The following is a 14,780-nucleotide window of genomic DNA, read 5'->3' as shown; positions in this document are numbered from 1 at the left end:
AGGACTTAAATCTAAGCCACCTAATCCCAGACTTCGAACTTTCTGCTCACTTGGCAGTCTAGGAGAACTAGGATTATAATGCACTTTGTTCTGCCTAAACCAAGTAAACATTGAATGAAGACAGGAAATTAAATCTTATTGATTAAGAGAGTTCTTGGGAAGTCCAGGAATAGCATAACTTTTATGGCTGAGCAATGAAGCATCCTAGAGTGAAGATATTTCTTAAAATAGCTCCAAAACTCCACCCTTTCCTATGACTTGCTTTTGCCTAGTTTATGCCATCTTATATAAATAAAGGAGTATTTGTTTCCTTTCCAGTGTTTTGAGATGGTGCTCTGGGCTACTGTCGTGGAGTCCAGTGACTTTTCTAGATCCCATGAGACCCACAAAGAAAATCCTACAGTGACTGAGAGCTCTGTGAGTCCAGATTTATTCATAGAATTTGATATAAAAGTACTCCTTTATCTAATAAAAAGCTCTGTGGGCTAATTAATATGGAAACAACTGCATTAATCAAGTTAATACCCTATGTTGGTATATTTTCATATTTCTAAGACTCTCAAGTAATAGAAATGTAGAAGAAAAGAATTTCATACTATTCAACAAATGTGGTACATCATGAAAGCAGAATCTTTCAAGTCATGGTGATAAGTTTGGGAGCCCCTGATCTAATCCCAATTGACTTCCTACTAAGAGAAACACATGGGCCCCATCAACTCAGGACCAAGGCCCAAGGGCTCATGCCAAAAAAAACACAGACCTGCACTGATACTCCTCCCTATTCAAGCTGCTCAAAGCTGCTTTCTTAAGCCCCACCTACCCCAACCAAGAAAATATTTGAAAGTCATGAGTCTTCTATTTTGGCTAAAGTAGATTTTATCAAAGTGAGCAAAAGGGTGAAAATGCTGAAGGGGGATGCTGAAGGGGGAAAAGAGATGAAAAAGAGAAAATGCAAAGGAAGTTAGAGCACTTAGCTATAATTATGCTTCATCTAGTCCTGAGGCAAGGGGAAGTAGCTGCTAATAATTTAGACTATCTGGACAATTTGGGTCAAAGGAACATTATGTTCACAGGGACATAATTAGTCCTCCCACAGAGAGAAAGAGACATGGTGCTAAGAAGAAGGTAAGAAAGAAGAAGGAGTCTTGGTGGTAATCAGTTGCTCAGCATCACCCAACTCTTTGGCTAGAAGGCTATCTACATTCTAGATCCAGAAAATCCCCCCAGTCAGCCTGAAACAAAGGAAGGCTGGGAAAGAATGCATCTGAGGAATCAGAGTCAGGAACACTGGAAATGTCAAGCCAACCCCATGTTTATACATTTCCTTCATTGTTTTCGCTGGCCAATCTCAGTTGGCCATCCCTTCCACGTCCTTATTTCCTGGGGTATGGTCTCCACACAAGGGACAACCTTCATGTCCCATTTGAGACACAGGGAACCCAGCTTCCCCCGAATGCACCTATGCCCACCTCGAACAAGGCAGCCCCACCACACTCAGCCTTGTATTCTGCAGGCAGCAAACACTGTAGATACACCAAGAGGCAATTCTAGAAGCTTGGAGTGACTTGACCTACTTCAGCATTTAGTAAGGCTCTTTGCCCTGTCCTTTCTTTGAGTATCCACTGCCTCTGAGCTAACACGACTCAGGTTATTTGTTCCTTAACTCCTCCAAGCTGCCCCTCTCCAAGTCCAGGTTGAGCTATACCTCTAGCTGACCCATTCGGCATTGAGCATACATCTCTAGCCATTGACCTCTTACTTGCCTGGCAAAATTGTTCCTCTTCTGTCTTTTGCTTTCTGCCCACATGCCTGCACTCCCTTTTAGGTATTTTCAGGTCACTAGGACAAGGATTTCGGTTACCTATTAAATGAGCCCAGGGTTGAATGTACATGCCTAGAAGCACTTGTGAGAGCCTGCTCATTCTGTCACAACAAGAAGTCTGCTCCTTTCAACAGCAGACCCGGACACTGACTCCACACCTCCGCTCAGTCATCCTCACCCCAGGTCTCTGAAGGTGACTCACAGAATGACAAGCTCACCAGAGTAAAAGGACCCCAGAGACTATTTCCTTCCAACTGATACCCAATCCAGGCATCCTCTGCAGCACCTTTGACAGGTGGTCAGACAGCTGATACAGCACTTTCAATGCACTCATGTTGACTGTGTTCAGAAGCGAATGCAAGTCAGAAGAATGTCTGTGTGACCCTAACAGACCACTGGCAGACTCAGAAAATGGACCCGGAGCACACTCTTCCTCCCTTTAGAACAACAAGGCTTCTGTTGAAGGTCATATTTACAAAGGTCTGGTCTACAGACCTTTGTGAGTAACAAGGGATTTTACAAAGGCACAGGTAAACTGAGCATTCTTTCAAAGTTCACAAGAAAGCCATCACTCCCTGGACAAGTCCACTTGTATTCACTGAGCCCCAGCTTTGGTTCTCTTAACTCTCGCCTAATTTCTGTCCAGGTGATCAGGAGCCTGACCCTTCCAGAGTCAAGGGAGTGGCATATCTCCTGGGCAGCGTGGCTCTGGTTTCCAGTGCCATCACCACGTGCTATCAGCCCCTCTCATCCCCTCTAAGAGTCACCTGGAGCAGCTTCTGCTGGAATATGGTGACGTCTCGGGAATCTGTGCGGTTGCCACTACGGGCCTTGAGAGGGCGGTGGATGCAGCACATGGTGAAGCAGATCATATAGAGCACATACAAGGCTCCCAGGATGCAGAAGTAAGGCCGCCCGTACTTCCTCCACTTGAAGTTCACCAGCTGCTTCACTGGGGTCTGCTCCAGGATCTGACGAGCCTGCCATAGAAGAAGAGGGCAGCAGGGCATGACCAACATAGTGAGTTGCAGCACCAGGTTCCCCACAGTGTCCCAGACAGGCAGCGTCATGATCCTCACAAGTGTAATTCATTCAGTTCATCTTTTCATTCATTTCTTCTACAGACGACTAGTCAGTTTCTACTGTATGCAGTGCCTCATGCTAGTGCTGCAGATAAACCATGGCGGAAGTAAATACCAGGATCTCTGAGCTCCTCGGAGGCTCTGAAGGATGCAAAATAGATGGCTGAGAGAATTGAGTGAATGGAGAGTTAGACAAGGTCTTTTATAAAGTAGCAGCAGTTGCCAAGGCAGGAAGGGGTGAGAAGATATTAGCACATGAGGGGGATATGGCAAAATCTTTTGGAGGGTGCAGGCATTATCCTGTATGAAGCGGCTGAGGGCCAGAGCATGGTACCTCATGAATGCCTAGCTAAGGAGTTGCACTTTGTTTTCTGAATGCAATGGAGAACAATTGGAAGGTTCAAGCAAGCAGGTAGTCATATTTGCCTTATAACTATTATGGACATGAGAGGATCAACTGAGGACTCGGAGAGTGGGGTGTGGCCATAATCTAAGCTGGGTGGGTTAATGCTCAGATCTAAGTAGCCAATGAGACATTAAATATGCTCCCGAAAGAGGATGATGGGTGGCATGATGCATCTAAGAAAGTAGGAAAAGGCAAAGTCAGAGCTTAGCTGGAGGGATTACCCACTAGTAGAAAAAAGTACCTCTTCCCACTGAGCCTAGAGAATAGGAGAGAGACAGGAGGGCAGTTTCTAGACCTGCTGGGCAGAACAAGGCAGAAAGTTGAAGAAGCTCTAGTCAGAGAGCCTCTATTTTCATCACAGTGAACAAATCTTGGTTGCCCGATAGAACTGAAGGTAAAGGCTGGGCTTCCAATCCCTAAGAAATCCTGCTCTGAAGAAGTTCATACCAGCCAGCCACTTTGTTCATCAGATCCTCTGATAAACCAGATCCTCTGTTCGTTAGTACCAGCTATCATCTGAGTTTTGTGGCTCTAGAGGGTTCTTAGGAAATTGTCGGGTGGCAGATAAACAGTAAAAACTGTATTTTGCCACCATCTTGGAGGTTCCAGAAAGCATCAGTATTTTCTTCTTTTTATAAATCTTCAACAAAGTTTCCTTTCCCTCATATCACCCAATCCAATACTGTCTGAATGACCCATGCGTTTTTCCCTCTCTGGAAAGCTCTCTTTTTCCTTATCTGCCTTGTGATTCCCAATTCTGCCTAGAAGCCCCAGCTCAAGCACATCTCCTGTAACATCTTTTCTGGTCCATCCAAGCCAACATAAGCCAACCTCCATTCTGGTGCACCATCATGTACCATTGCACCATTATGTACCATTCATAGTACAGACCCCAGTGATCTTTTATCTTGCAGGCTATTATAGTTACTGAGAACAGGCTTGGGAAATTGACAAAGCTGTCTGAAAGGAACTGCTTTTTAATTTATTTCTGTACTCTCAGTTCCTGGTACAGTGTCTGGGACCCAGCAAGAAGCTCAATATGCTGAATGAATAAGTGATAGGAAGTAACATCTATCTGGAGAACTCCTCATATGCCGTGTTAGTATGAGAAAGGTAAGCAGAAGGGACCAGAGCTAAGCAGAGAGCGGAGTTAGGGAAGCGGTATTGATCGGCAAGTTCTCCCAAAGTCCCAGGCGTCTATCCTCACCCCCATCTATTACTGGGAAGCCTCTGAAGCTGAGGATCTTGGCAAACAGACAGGTTCTGCACAGACTCCTGAAAGCCCCTAATCCTCCATGGTGTCCATACCTCCCGTTTCTTGGAGGATACCACAAGCTCTAGAAAGGACGCATCTTCTCCCCAGGAGTCGATCTCCGTGAGGTCGTAGAGAGTAGAGGTCAGCGGCCCACATGTCCACTGGATGTACTTCCGCTTCTGCATCAGGTGTTGGAACATCTGGGTGGACACGGGTGAGACGGGGGTCAGCATGTAAGGAGCAGGTCAAGGGCAACAACATGGTTACTTACTCCTTGGATCTGATGGACAGCTGGGAACTGACAAGCCTCTGTTGACCTGAACCTTTTAATTTGGGGCTGTCTTTCCTTCCCACAAATCCTATAAAGATCTGAAAGGAGAGAATAGGCGAGGGGAGTGGAACTTTGGGTTACCATAGCAGATATTCTCAGGTAAGATTCTGTAATCCCCCAGAGTCAGAAATTTCTGAGGCTGAGGATTTTAGTGATGGAGATGGAGGTAAGGCACCACCACCCTTTTGGGGAGTTTGGGAAGAAGGGTCAGGAGAAGGATCCCCGTGGGGTTGGGGGAGGGCCCCTCACCACAGTGTTGCCCTCCACTCCGGCCAGCTTGAAGGGGGTGAGGCCCTGGTGATTGAGCATGAGGTCCAGGGACTGCAGGTGGTCCCCTCGCCTGTCGTAGGACAGCAGCAGGTTGTACATCTGGCAGGCAAAGGTTTTGTTGGGCTGGAGGATGAGGATGTGCAACACTGTGTTTCCTGGGAGAGGACACGGGGTGTCACGTGACCCCTGGGACCAGAGTCCCTGCTGTTCCCCAGGACCACCCCCCGGGGGGGGGGGCTGAGGGGAGTCCCAGCCCCTCCCCTGCCACCCCCAGCCTCCCAGCGCCCCCTCCAGCCCAGCTCTTACCCAGGGAGTCCTGGGCCCGGATGTCAGCGCCATGCTCAATGAGCAGCCTCACGATCTCCTCGCTGCCCATGCAGGCGGCAAAGGACAGAGGGTGCTCCCCTGGGGATGCAGAGGCCCGGGCGGGCGTGAGATGCAGGCGGGGATGCGCAGTGTCTCTGAGCGACCGCCTCTGCCTCCCCTGTCTCCGGGGACCCTCGTCAGCAGGACCAGAGGATGCTGGAGGGGGCCCCGGGGTGGGGGTGGGGGCTTGGCTCAGGCCTTCAGCCCTGAGGGCGGACCCCTCCCAGCTTCCCCAGGCACGGAGGCTTCTCAGCCCACCCTCCCTTGACTGGTGCCCCCCTCCTCGTCCTCCCAGCCCCTGTCCTGGCTCTCACCAAAGTAGATGAGATTGTGAGGACTGAGGCGGAAGGCGGAGCCTACAGCCCTCGCAGAGACGCTGGCCCCGTGGGCGAGCAGGGCTTTCACCAGGTTCACGTTCCGGTTCATGACCGCTATGTGCAGCGCCGTCTGACCTGGACAAGGGAGCCCTCCGTCAGGACTGTTCCCAGCTCTCTCGGAGACACAGCATGCCCCCTGGCTTCCAGGAGATCCCTGACATCGTTGCATGGATTTCCATCCTTGACTCAGCAGAACGGTGTGAGACTGAGCCCCAGATGTCCCTCAGGCGGGTTCACTTAGTGGTCCCCCCCTCCTGACTACTGGGGATGGCATATAAGGGTAATCACTCTAGTGCAGCTCTGAAAGATAGAGTTCTGTTCTTCACAGAACATGAAAGGAGTTGAAGGGAAATAACAAATGGCTAAAGCAGGTCCCAGACACTCAAAGCCAAGACCAGGACCTCTGCCTTCCTCCCACACTCCTGAGCACCCATCACTTCTTCCCCGACCTCAGAGGCTCATTGTAAGAGGTGACTTCAGACTCTCCCCTACTTACGTCCACCTTGAAAAACCGTGGAGGTGCCTCACCTACAAATGGCTCACAGATGGCAGGCTCCTTGACCAGCTCGGGGACAGCCTCTATCAGCACCATGGCGGCCTCCAGGTTGTCATAGAGGGCGGCCACGTGCAGTGCCGTCTCCCCGACGGCCCCTGGAGTGGAGGAGACAGGGGCATCAAGATTTCCCAGAGACACACTCCACCGCCCCTCAGCAGAAACCCTCCAAGTGCCGGGGCTTCTGCCCGATCTCCATCACATCAAACTCTGATCCCACCTCGTTGCCGGAAGTCACAGTTTCGGTCCAGCAGAAGTTTCTTCAGGACACACAGGTCGTTGTCCTTGGCTGCCCGAAGCAGAGGAGACTCTCGAATCCTGGCAGAGGATGAACGGGAGTCAGGCAGAGACAGAATGGCAGAAAGGCCCAGAGCAGAGAGGAAGAAAGACCGTGTCCGCCTGGACAGACAGTGGCCACACAGAATGCGCAGTGACATGTTGCAGCATTGTCTCCTGGACTCTAGCTCGGGGTCAGATAGGGGCAAGAGTCTGGCTCAGGGTCCCCGTGGGGTGGCATCGCTACCTCTTCCCACCGGTGGTGGGGGGACTCCTGGCTCAGCTGACTAAGGAGCAGAGTGCCTGAGGGATGAGGGCCCGGCCCAGGGAATGGGTGGTCCTGGTGGGCCTGGCCAAGTCAATCTAGCTGAGTACATGTCTCAGGAACTTGGGGATCGGGAGTGGGTGGGGGAGAGGGAATTTCTGCCCGGTTTCATCCCTGCTCCCAGGCCTGCTGAACCGGCTCTCTTTAGCCGACAGGAGCCGGAGAGACCGGGAGGGGGCTGAGAGACAGGCCAGCTATTAGAACTCGGAGATTTGTGAGCTGCTGGAGTTCCGACTCCCCGGGGGCTGTCCAGATGCACATTCCTGCTGCGGGGAAGGAGTCCTGAGGTGGACTACGAGGGCTCCATCCCTCCCTAAGTGTCACCCTTTGACTCAAGAGTCTGAATGCGCTGTCTGCGGCCAGGTAAGAGCATGGCTGTGAGCTTCTCTGAGTGTGCGCATCTTGGAGTGGGCGGGAGGAGCCTCACGGAGATAGTCCTCCTGTGGTACCTCTGCAGGTTAATCTTTGTCTCTCTCCGGCCTGGGTGAGCCAGACAAGAGATAATGCCGAAGCCGGTTCCTGCTGGGCAAGTATGTGCTGAAGGTGGACACATGGATGGCAGGTTGAGGGTCAGGAGGGGAGGGGTGAAAGGCCGGTAAACAGACTGACGGTGGGTGGTTCCCGTGATGACCCCTAGCCCCCAGTTCCTCGCTTCCAATGGTCTCCCTGAGCCAGGGGAAACAAGCTTTTTGTCTGAAGAAGCTTTTGATCTCAAGGTAGAACTCAGGTCCATCCCTCACCGAATTTCTCTCCAGAGAGAACGAGTGGAGTGGGGACCAGCCTATTGCCTATCTCACCCACACCCTCCGTGTGAGCATGCCCAGGTCAGGGCAACCAGGGCCAGGACTGCAGGGTCCAGAGGCTCTGCACGCAGCTCCGTGCTCCGGCCTCTGGCCTGGAAAAGCCGCTGCCTGTGAGTCTAGTCCTGGCTGCCCGCTCAGATCTGCTAAAGGCAGCTCTCTGACGGGAGCCAAATCCCCCAAACACCCCGAGGGAGAAGCCTGCCATCAGGATGGGTCCCTGCCCCATTAGTCTTCTGGGGGTCTGGACCTCAGGGCTGACCATGAAGTGCTGTGCCCCTCGGGGTCACCAGTCCCACTGGAGCTGTCCCGGGGACAGGCTCAAGCCTCACTGTCTGCTCCGGATCTAGCACAGCCTGCACACAGGAGACTCAGGAAATGCAGATGGGCTTCAGGAGTCCCCACTGGGACTCCCCGGGGTCGCCTGATTTCCACGGTCAGCTGGTCAGTTCCAGGTGTTGCACAAACCAGAGCTGTCCCCTGTTGCCAGGTCGTCAATTTCATTCTCATTAACAGTAACTCCTCACTCTTTCTTCACCCAATGAGTGTCCTAAAATCCACAGGATCTTAACCCTTCCCTAGCACCCCATTTCCTGCCAGCCTGCACCCGCCTGCCCCCGCCTGCCCCAGCTACACCCGACATACATGCTGGCTTCTCCCGTCCGGTATCTTTGGGTCCCCAGCGCCCCCACCTTCACTAGGCAAGAGCCCCAGCATCACCCTGCCCCAGCCTTCCCGGGACCCAATGCCACACCCCTCCTCCACTGCTGACACAGGAGCTGGGCTTCTGTAACAGATGCACGGGTCCATCCCAGCACCAGGCTTGAACTCTGGGGTGCTCTGGTGGGCAGGGCAGACCGACCCAAGTGGGCGGAGGGCTTGAGGCTTAGGGAGAGGGGGGCAGCCTACTTCTTCTGCTGCAGCATGTACGTCTCGTCCAGACGCTGATCCCAGTCTTGCTGTCCCACCAGCCAGGAGGTCAGCAGTTTCTGGAGTTGGATCGAGAGACCCCTGGCCTTGGATGGAGGCGCTCCCATGTCTTCTCCTTCCAGGCAGTGGCCAGTCACGGGGAGGAGGTGGTTCAAGGGAGCAGGGCTAAGACTCAGCCGGCAGCTGAAGCGGAGGCGAGCAGGAGGGATGGGTCGCGAGTGGATCTGGCGTGGCGCTCTGCGGGGTATGCACGTGGACTGGGGGACTGGGGGCCCTGCCAGGAGAGAGAGACTTTACCTGGAGGGGAGGAGCTCTTTGTAGAGAAAGCCCCTGGGGCACAGAGCCTGCCTCAGAGCCAGCGGGGGGAGGGAGCTTGTTCCTATCAGTGAGCTAGGGCGGCTGAGGCCGGGCCAGGGGAGGGGTGGGGCCTAGGAATCTGACCTGGGAGCCAGGATAGAGCCCAAAGGTGGGTCCTACAAGCCAGCTGAGCAATTACCTCGGATGCAGGAGAGTAGAGAAGCAAAGCCCTCCAGCTCTGCAGTCAGGCAGGTCTGGGTTTGAATCCTGGCTTTCGGTCCTTGCAGGTCAGTTAGGTGAGCTTTCTGTGCCTCCGTCTTCTCATCTGTAAAATCGGGGTGATACTTACATGCTCTCACAGCAGAGTCTGTAAAGCATAATCATAACAGCTCAAGGACAGTTGATTCTTCTTCCACAGAAGGGCTCAAAAGCCCCCAGAACTGCTTGCTCTGCCTAGTACCCCAAGCCCCGCAGCCAGCGGGTCTCCTGGCTGCCCCTCCTCCTGGAGAAGCCCAGGGCCTCCTCTTCTGTTCCAGCTCCTCCCTTCCAGGGAGAGGAGACCCCAGCGAGCCCTGCACATCCACAGAGGCCAGGCAGCAGGGACTGAGCGGCGGTGGAGGAAATCACAGGACTCCCTCCAGGAGTGAGTCAACAGGAGGAGCACGAGTAAAGATAAGACAGTGTTAAATTATTTTATGATATAACAGTTTCCATTTTTCTTCCTGATTGTTTCCAAAGAGATATATTCAGATATACCTCCTGAACTGTAGTCATTCAAGAGATCCCCAAGTTCCCTGGGTGCAGGCTGAAGCTTCTCTAGCTCCTAAGTGAGAAGACAGAGCAGAGAGAGATGCATGTGACTCCCCACGGCCGGTGGGAGGCAAAGTTGGAGCTGGCTTGCCAGGTGGAACCTCAGGTCCAAGTCACCCGTCAGACCACACTGCTTCTTGGGAACCTTCTGCTTATAAAGATGAGAGGTGTGGGTGGAGATAGGCTGGGGACCCTCTGCCTTGGGGATCTTCTGGGGCAGGGACCCCTCACTTCCTTTGCTGTAGGAAAGTGAGAGTGCTTCTCTAGAGGCTGAAAGATGGACAAAACCACCTATTGAGAAGTATGAGAACTGAAAGGAAAATAAGTAAGGAAAGAAAGAGGAGGTGCCTGAGACAGCAGGAAGCATGGCCTCCCCCAGGGAGGGGGCAGATGCCGGCTGGGAAGGGGGAGGGGTCACCTTGCAGGACATTTTTCTGCTTTGCTAGGGGGTGGGGCAGTGTGTGGCTGTAATGATCTCCGAAGCCTTGAGACTTCCAGTCTAAGGAGATGGAGGGAATGATAGGGGTGAGGTGGGGGTGTAGATATGCTGATAAGCAGGGCTGCAGAGGAAAGGAGCGCCTGCCCAGTAATACTCAGCCCATAATGCTAGTCCTGGAGGGAGTGGGGGCGGGAGGGCCCGGTCAGAGCCGCACAGAGCAGGTGCGCAGGCTGGCCACCAAGGGCACAGTCCTCGGGTCCTGGAGGAGGGAAGGGGGCCCTCCGCCTCTGGATCTTCCCTTCCCACTTGCACACGCCTTTGTCTGCAGTGTTCTCTTCAGGAGGGGTGGGGAGGACAGGAACAAGCCTCCTGGAGGAGAACAAACTGTCCCCTCATCCCACCTGGTAGGCTGGAGATTTAGAGATGACTTCCTGATCTTTGGGCTTCCTTTGTGGCTCAGCTGGTAAAGAATGTGCCTGCAATGAGGGAGACCTGGGTTCAATCCCTGGGTTGGGAAGATCCCCTGGAGAAGGGAAAGACTACCCACTCCAGTATTCTGGCCTGGAGAATGCCATGAACTGGATAGTCCAGGGGGTCGCAAAGAGTCGGACATAACTGAGTGGCTTTCACTTCACTTCCTTATCTTTAGGGAGCTCTCTCCTCCTCTGTCCTCTGGCTACTCTCCCCAGTCCTCCATCCCCTTTGTCAGGTCCTGCAAGGCCACCCTCTCCTCCCTTCTCTCATCAGTCTTCATCCTCTGGGAGCTTTCTGCAAGCCAAGAGTCCTACAACCTCCCTCCCGCAGGCAGATGCTTCCCTGCATGATGGTGATGCCCCAGGGTCTCTCGAGAGTAGATAAGAGCTGGTCCAGGGCCCCTGATAAAACCTCACTGTTTTATCTCAGAGCCCGTTGACATCAAAGGCACCAGACCTCTTATTCTGACATGACAAGGAGCGAAGTGTGAGTCGCTCAGCTGTGTCTGACTCTTTGCATCCCTATGGACTGTAGTTCGCCAAGCTCCTCTGTCCATGGAATTCTCCAGGCTAGACATACAGGAGTGGGTAACCATTCCCTCCTTCAAAGGATCTTCCCAACCCAGGAATCGGACCCAGGTGTCCCGCATTTCAGGTGGATTCTTTACCGTCTGAGTCACCAGGGGAGCCCACAAAGGAAGACAACATGTAAACCTGGACTTCAATATTTAGGTCATACACTCCCACCCTACCTGCCCACAGCCCTGTAGGGAAAGAATCTGAATACTATCTTTAAAAATATGAAGAGGAATTGTCATAGGATGGTGGAATTATTTGCCTTTTTTTCATAAATTTTAAATATACTTTTGTACTAAGAAAAAAAAAAACTACGCATGAAGGGATTCCTGGTTTCCTATGAAGATTTATCTCCTAGGCACAAGGCGTCAGGCAGGTGTCTGGAGAGGAAATTAGAGCTGTGGTGGTCTGTGCCAGCCAGTTGGTCCTTTCATCTCCAGTTGCTCCCCTAAGACAGGCCCAACCCCAACCACCCGCCCCGTCCAAACTCACAGAGTTGGAGATGGCTTCTCAGTTAGCCAGAAACCCAGAAGCTCCTCCCCCAAATAGCCAGGAGGAGGTTAGTGATTTCTTTCCCTGCAAGCAGCATTTCCTGGACCTGCAGGTCAAGGAGTGCAAGGGCGGGGTGAACAGGGTCACCCGCTTACTGAAGCTTGCCTTTCCCGTCGTCAGGTGACTCTTGGACTGCTCCCCACTCACCTGTCACGGGGCTTGGATCATGGAAGTATATAGGAGGCTGTGTCGGCCGTCCAGGAGAGAGTCTCCCAGTAAGCCCATCGGCTGGCGCGGGCGGCATCCTTGGGAAGGAGGCTCTGCTGGCCCTGCCATCTGCCCCCTTTCACGAAGAGCACGCATTCTGGACACGTCTCACCCCTGCATTTGATGGTTCATTCAGGCGTGCATGTGTGGATGCCGGGAGTGATGTGAGCTCACAGTCCTGGCACCTGGCTGTCCCTCATGGCCTGGGTCTGGCTCTGGTTTTTCCAGAGTTGGCCTTCATCCCATCTCCCCAGCCCTCTGCTCCAGGAAGCAGATGTCAGTTAGCCCCAACCAATTACTGCCAACAGGTCTGTGCTCACCAGGGTTATGGGCAGGGCAGGCCCTGGGACATGAAGGCAGGTTTCTTAAGATCGGTTACTTGGGATCCTGGCCTCTGCCATGCTGGTTTTTCTATGAAGACTCTCTTCCTCCCGCCCTTTAGAGACTGAGTTTAGACACCGAGTCTCTAAGAGCTTTGTCTGAGTACAGGAGGGTGTGAAATGAGGCAGGACGCATTCAGCCTGTCAGTACCAGAGGGCAAAGCTAGGACTGAGGATAGTCCAGGGGAGGACAAGGAATGAGAGCGTGGTTCCACTTGGGTCCGGAGCACTCTGCTCTCACACCCAAAGCAGGTACCTACCTCCTCCTCCAATTAGGTCCTCCCCTGCCCTCATTTTGGATGGACCTGAGTTTCACGCACAGCCCAGGACTTGAAGAGACTCATTTTGACATGGATCTGGGCCTCGGTTTATGCAAGTCGCTTTCCTTTGAGAAAGGCCGCACAGAAGAGTGGGGTGGGAAGGTGTGATCTTTAGAATCTAAAGAATCGGCAAGAGCCCTGCTCTGCACCTTATTATCCGTGTGACCTTCAGTGGGCAAGTCATTTCTCTTGTGCACCTCGGTTTCTTCATCTATATAATGGCCTCAGTCCTGGTTGCCACATGGATCTCACGACATAATGGCATTGAAAGGACTGAACGGACTCTTAGGTGACTGCCGTGGCCCTCCACTGCTGAGGTCCACTGCGGTCCTCCCCGGAGCCTCTATTGTCCCCTGCGGACTATTCTCCATGCTCCTGCCTGCCAATGGAACTCTCCAGGGAGCTGGGATGAGCATCGAGGCCACGGCTGTGATGTCACAGAGCTCATGACATCAGAGGTCCGCTGGAAGGGAAGGGAGGAAACGGTGCTGGGAAGGGGAAAGGGCCGGGACAACGGACAGGGGAGGGAGCAGGGGGGTGACCAGCTGGGCACTGGGACGCGGGAAGACCGACGGCAGGGGCTGGGCAGGCCCATGAGTTCCTCGGGCTCCCAGCTCTGCAGGGCAGCATTCCTGGGCGCCCTCCTGCTGCTGCTGCGAGTCAAGGGGGTGAAGACCCAGAGAGGGAGCCCAGGCCTAGATGAGAGGAGTCAGAAAGAGAAGACACCCTCTACAGGTAGGGGAAGAAGGAGGAGGACGCCTGGAGATGGAGATCAGGCCTCTGTGGAGCCAGATCACCGGTCAGGCCGGAGGGGAAGCTGAGCTAGATTTGGGTTATGGGCGGTCGCCCCGGGCCCGGTTGTACTGCTGCAGTGCAAGTGTCCTGCAAAGGGTCTAGAGCCACGGCTCCTGGCCAGAGCCCTGTTCAGGGCAAGCTGGGGCCAGCTGATGTGCATGGGACCCTGTGGAGACGGAAAGAGGGTCTTTGAAGTTCATCCTTCTCTGAGACGGCCCCTCACTCCCCACATGAGGTGGCACTTTGGAGGAGGCAGTTTGCATTGGAAGTGGGATGTGTGAGTCCTTGAGTGGGGACTAGGGTTGCACACGGACCAGAAGAGACTGAACCTCCCCCCACCCCCTGCCAGGAGCATCACCTCTGTGGTCAAGGGCAAGGGTGTGGGCCGATGGGTACCCACATTCCCCAATTCCTTCTCGGCTCCAGGGCAGTGCAGGGCCAGGGGGAGGGCAGTCAGAACCCCTCCTTTCGTGCCATCCCCTTGCCCCATTCCAGACCAAGATCGAGAACAGTTCGAAGAGCGCTTCATGGCCTCCTCGGTGGGCGAGATGTGGCATGTGGTGGACATGGCCCAGCAGGAGGATGACAAGACCTCGGAGGTGGCGGCGATCCATGATCACCTGTTTGACTTCGCCTTCTGCTTTAACCTGGCCAGCATCATGGTTTTTTTATGAGGGACATTGAGGCGGAGGTGGTGGCTTGGTTTCTGGATGAGGACCTGGACATCTACCTCCGCTTTATGATAGCTTACTGACCCTCTCTCCCCGGGGCTCCAGGGTGCTTCTCCCAAGGGAGACGAACACGTGGCTTTCTGGCTCCTGCCAGCGGCCCTCTCCCTGGGGTCACAGCATCAGAGAGACACCTTGCTGGCCTGTGGGCCGCCCACGGCCACTGCCCACCTGCCTCCCCACGCTCTGAGTGCCATCTCCAAGAGCCAAGACACCAGACCCCTGCCCTTCTCTCCCCTAGCCTCTCCCGGCTCTATTCAACAGACCGGGGAGAGGAGGCAGCAACAATAAAAGTGATATCAATCAACTCCTGTAAACAACTGGGGGTGGTTTCATTCTGTTTCTAACCAGTCTGCTGAGTCACGCAGCCTTTGGCCCACCGAACTTTAGCTTCTTTAGCTCACGTCCAT

The 14,780-nt window shown here is 53.7% G+C and overlaps 2 protein-coding genes across 9 annotated transcripts in view; one reads left to right on the top strand and one right to left on the bottom strand.

Annotated features, from left to right (window-relative positions):
* TRPV5 (transient receptor potential cation channel subfamily V member 5) overlaps positions 1 to 13,264 on the bottom strand; it is a 38,197-nt gene extending 24,933 nt beyond the window's left edge. For 5 of the 8 annotated variants that reach the window (XR_011486178.1, XR_011486132.1, XR_011486162.1 and 2 more), the window contains exons 1-10: positions 12,088 to 12,779; positions 9,290 to 9,415; positions 8,773 to 9,067; positions 6,683 to 6,780; positions 6,438 to 6,560; positions 5,847 to 5,984; positions 5,473 to 5,571; positions 5,146 to 5,321; positions 4,619 to 4,765; positions 2,590 to 2,802 (exon numbers count right to left, since the gene is read on the bottom strand). Coding sequence is in view for 1 of the 8 variants with exons in the window: in XM_070463023.1 (XP_070319124.1) it covers positions 2,590 to 2,802; positions 4,619 to 4,765; positions 5,146 to 5,321; positions 5,473 to 5,571; positions 5,847 to 5,984; positions 6,438 to 6,560; positions 6,683 to 6,780; positions 8,773 to 9,067; positions 9,290 to 9,415; positions 12,088 to 12,184 (1,512 nt within the window). In the remaining 7 variants the exon portion in view is untranslated. The other 3 variants (XR_011486145.1, XR_011486180.1, XR_011486184.1) reach the window with 3 other exon arrangements.
* A 14-nt stretch (positions 13,265 to 13,278) lies between these two features.
* LLCFC1 (LLLL and CFNLAS motif containing 1) lies at positions 13,279 to 14,677 on the top strand. Its single transcript, XM_020891067.2, has 2 exons — positions 13,279 to 13,582; positions 14,138 to 14,677. The coding sequence occupies exons 1-2, from the start codon at positions 13,294 to 13,296 to the stop codon at positions 14,314 to 14,316; spliced, it is 468 nt and encodes a 155-aa protein (XP_020746726.2). The 5' UTR covers positions 13,279 to 13,293; the 3' UTR covers positions 14,317 to 14,677.
* The last annotated feature ends 103 nt before the right edge of the window (positions 14,678 to 14,780 follow it).

The sequence above is a fragment of the Odocoileus virginianus genome, chromosome 1 (genome assembly GCF_023699985.2).
Source record: "Odocoileus virginianus isolate 20LAN1187 ecotype Illinois chromosome 1, Ovbor_1.2, whole genome shotgun sequence".
NCBI classification, from domain to species: domain Eukaryota; kingdom Metazoa; phylum Chordata; class Mammalia; order Artiodactyla; family Cervidae; genus Odocoileus; species Odocoileus virginianus.
This window is presented reverse-complemented; position numbering and strand designations above follow the sequence as displayed.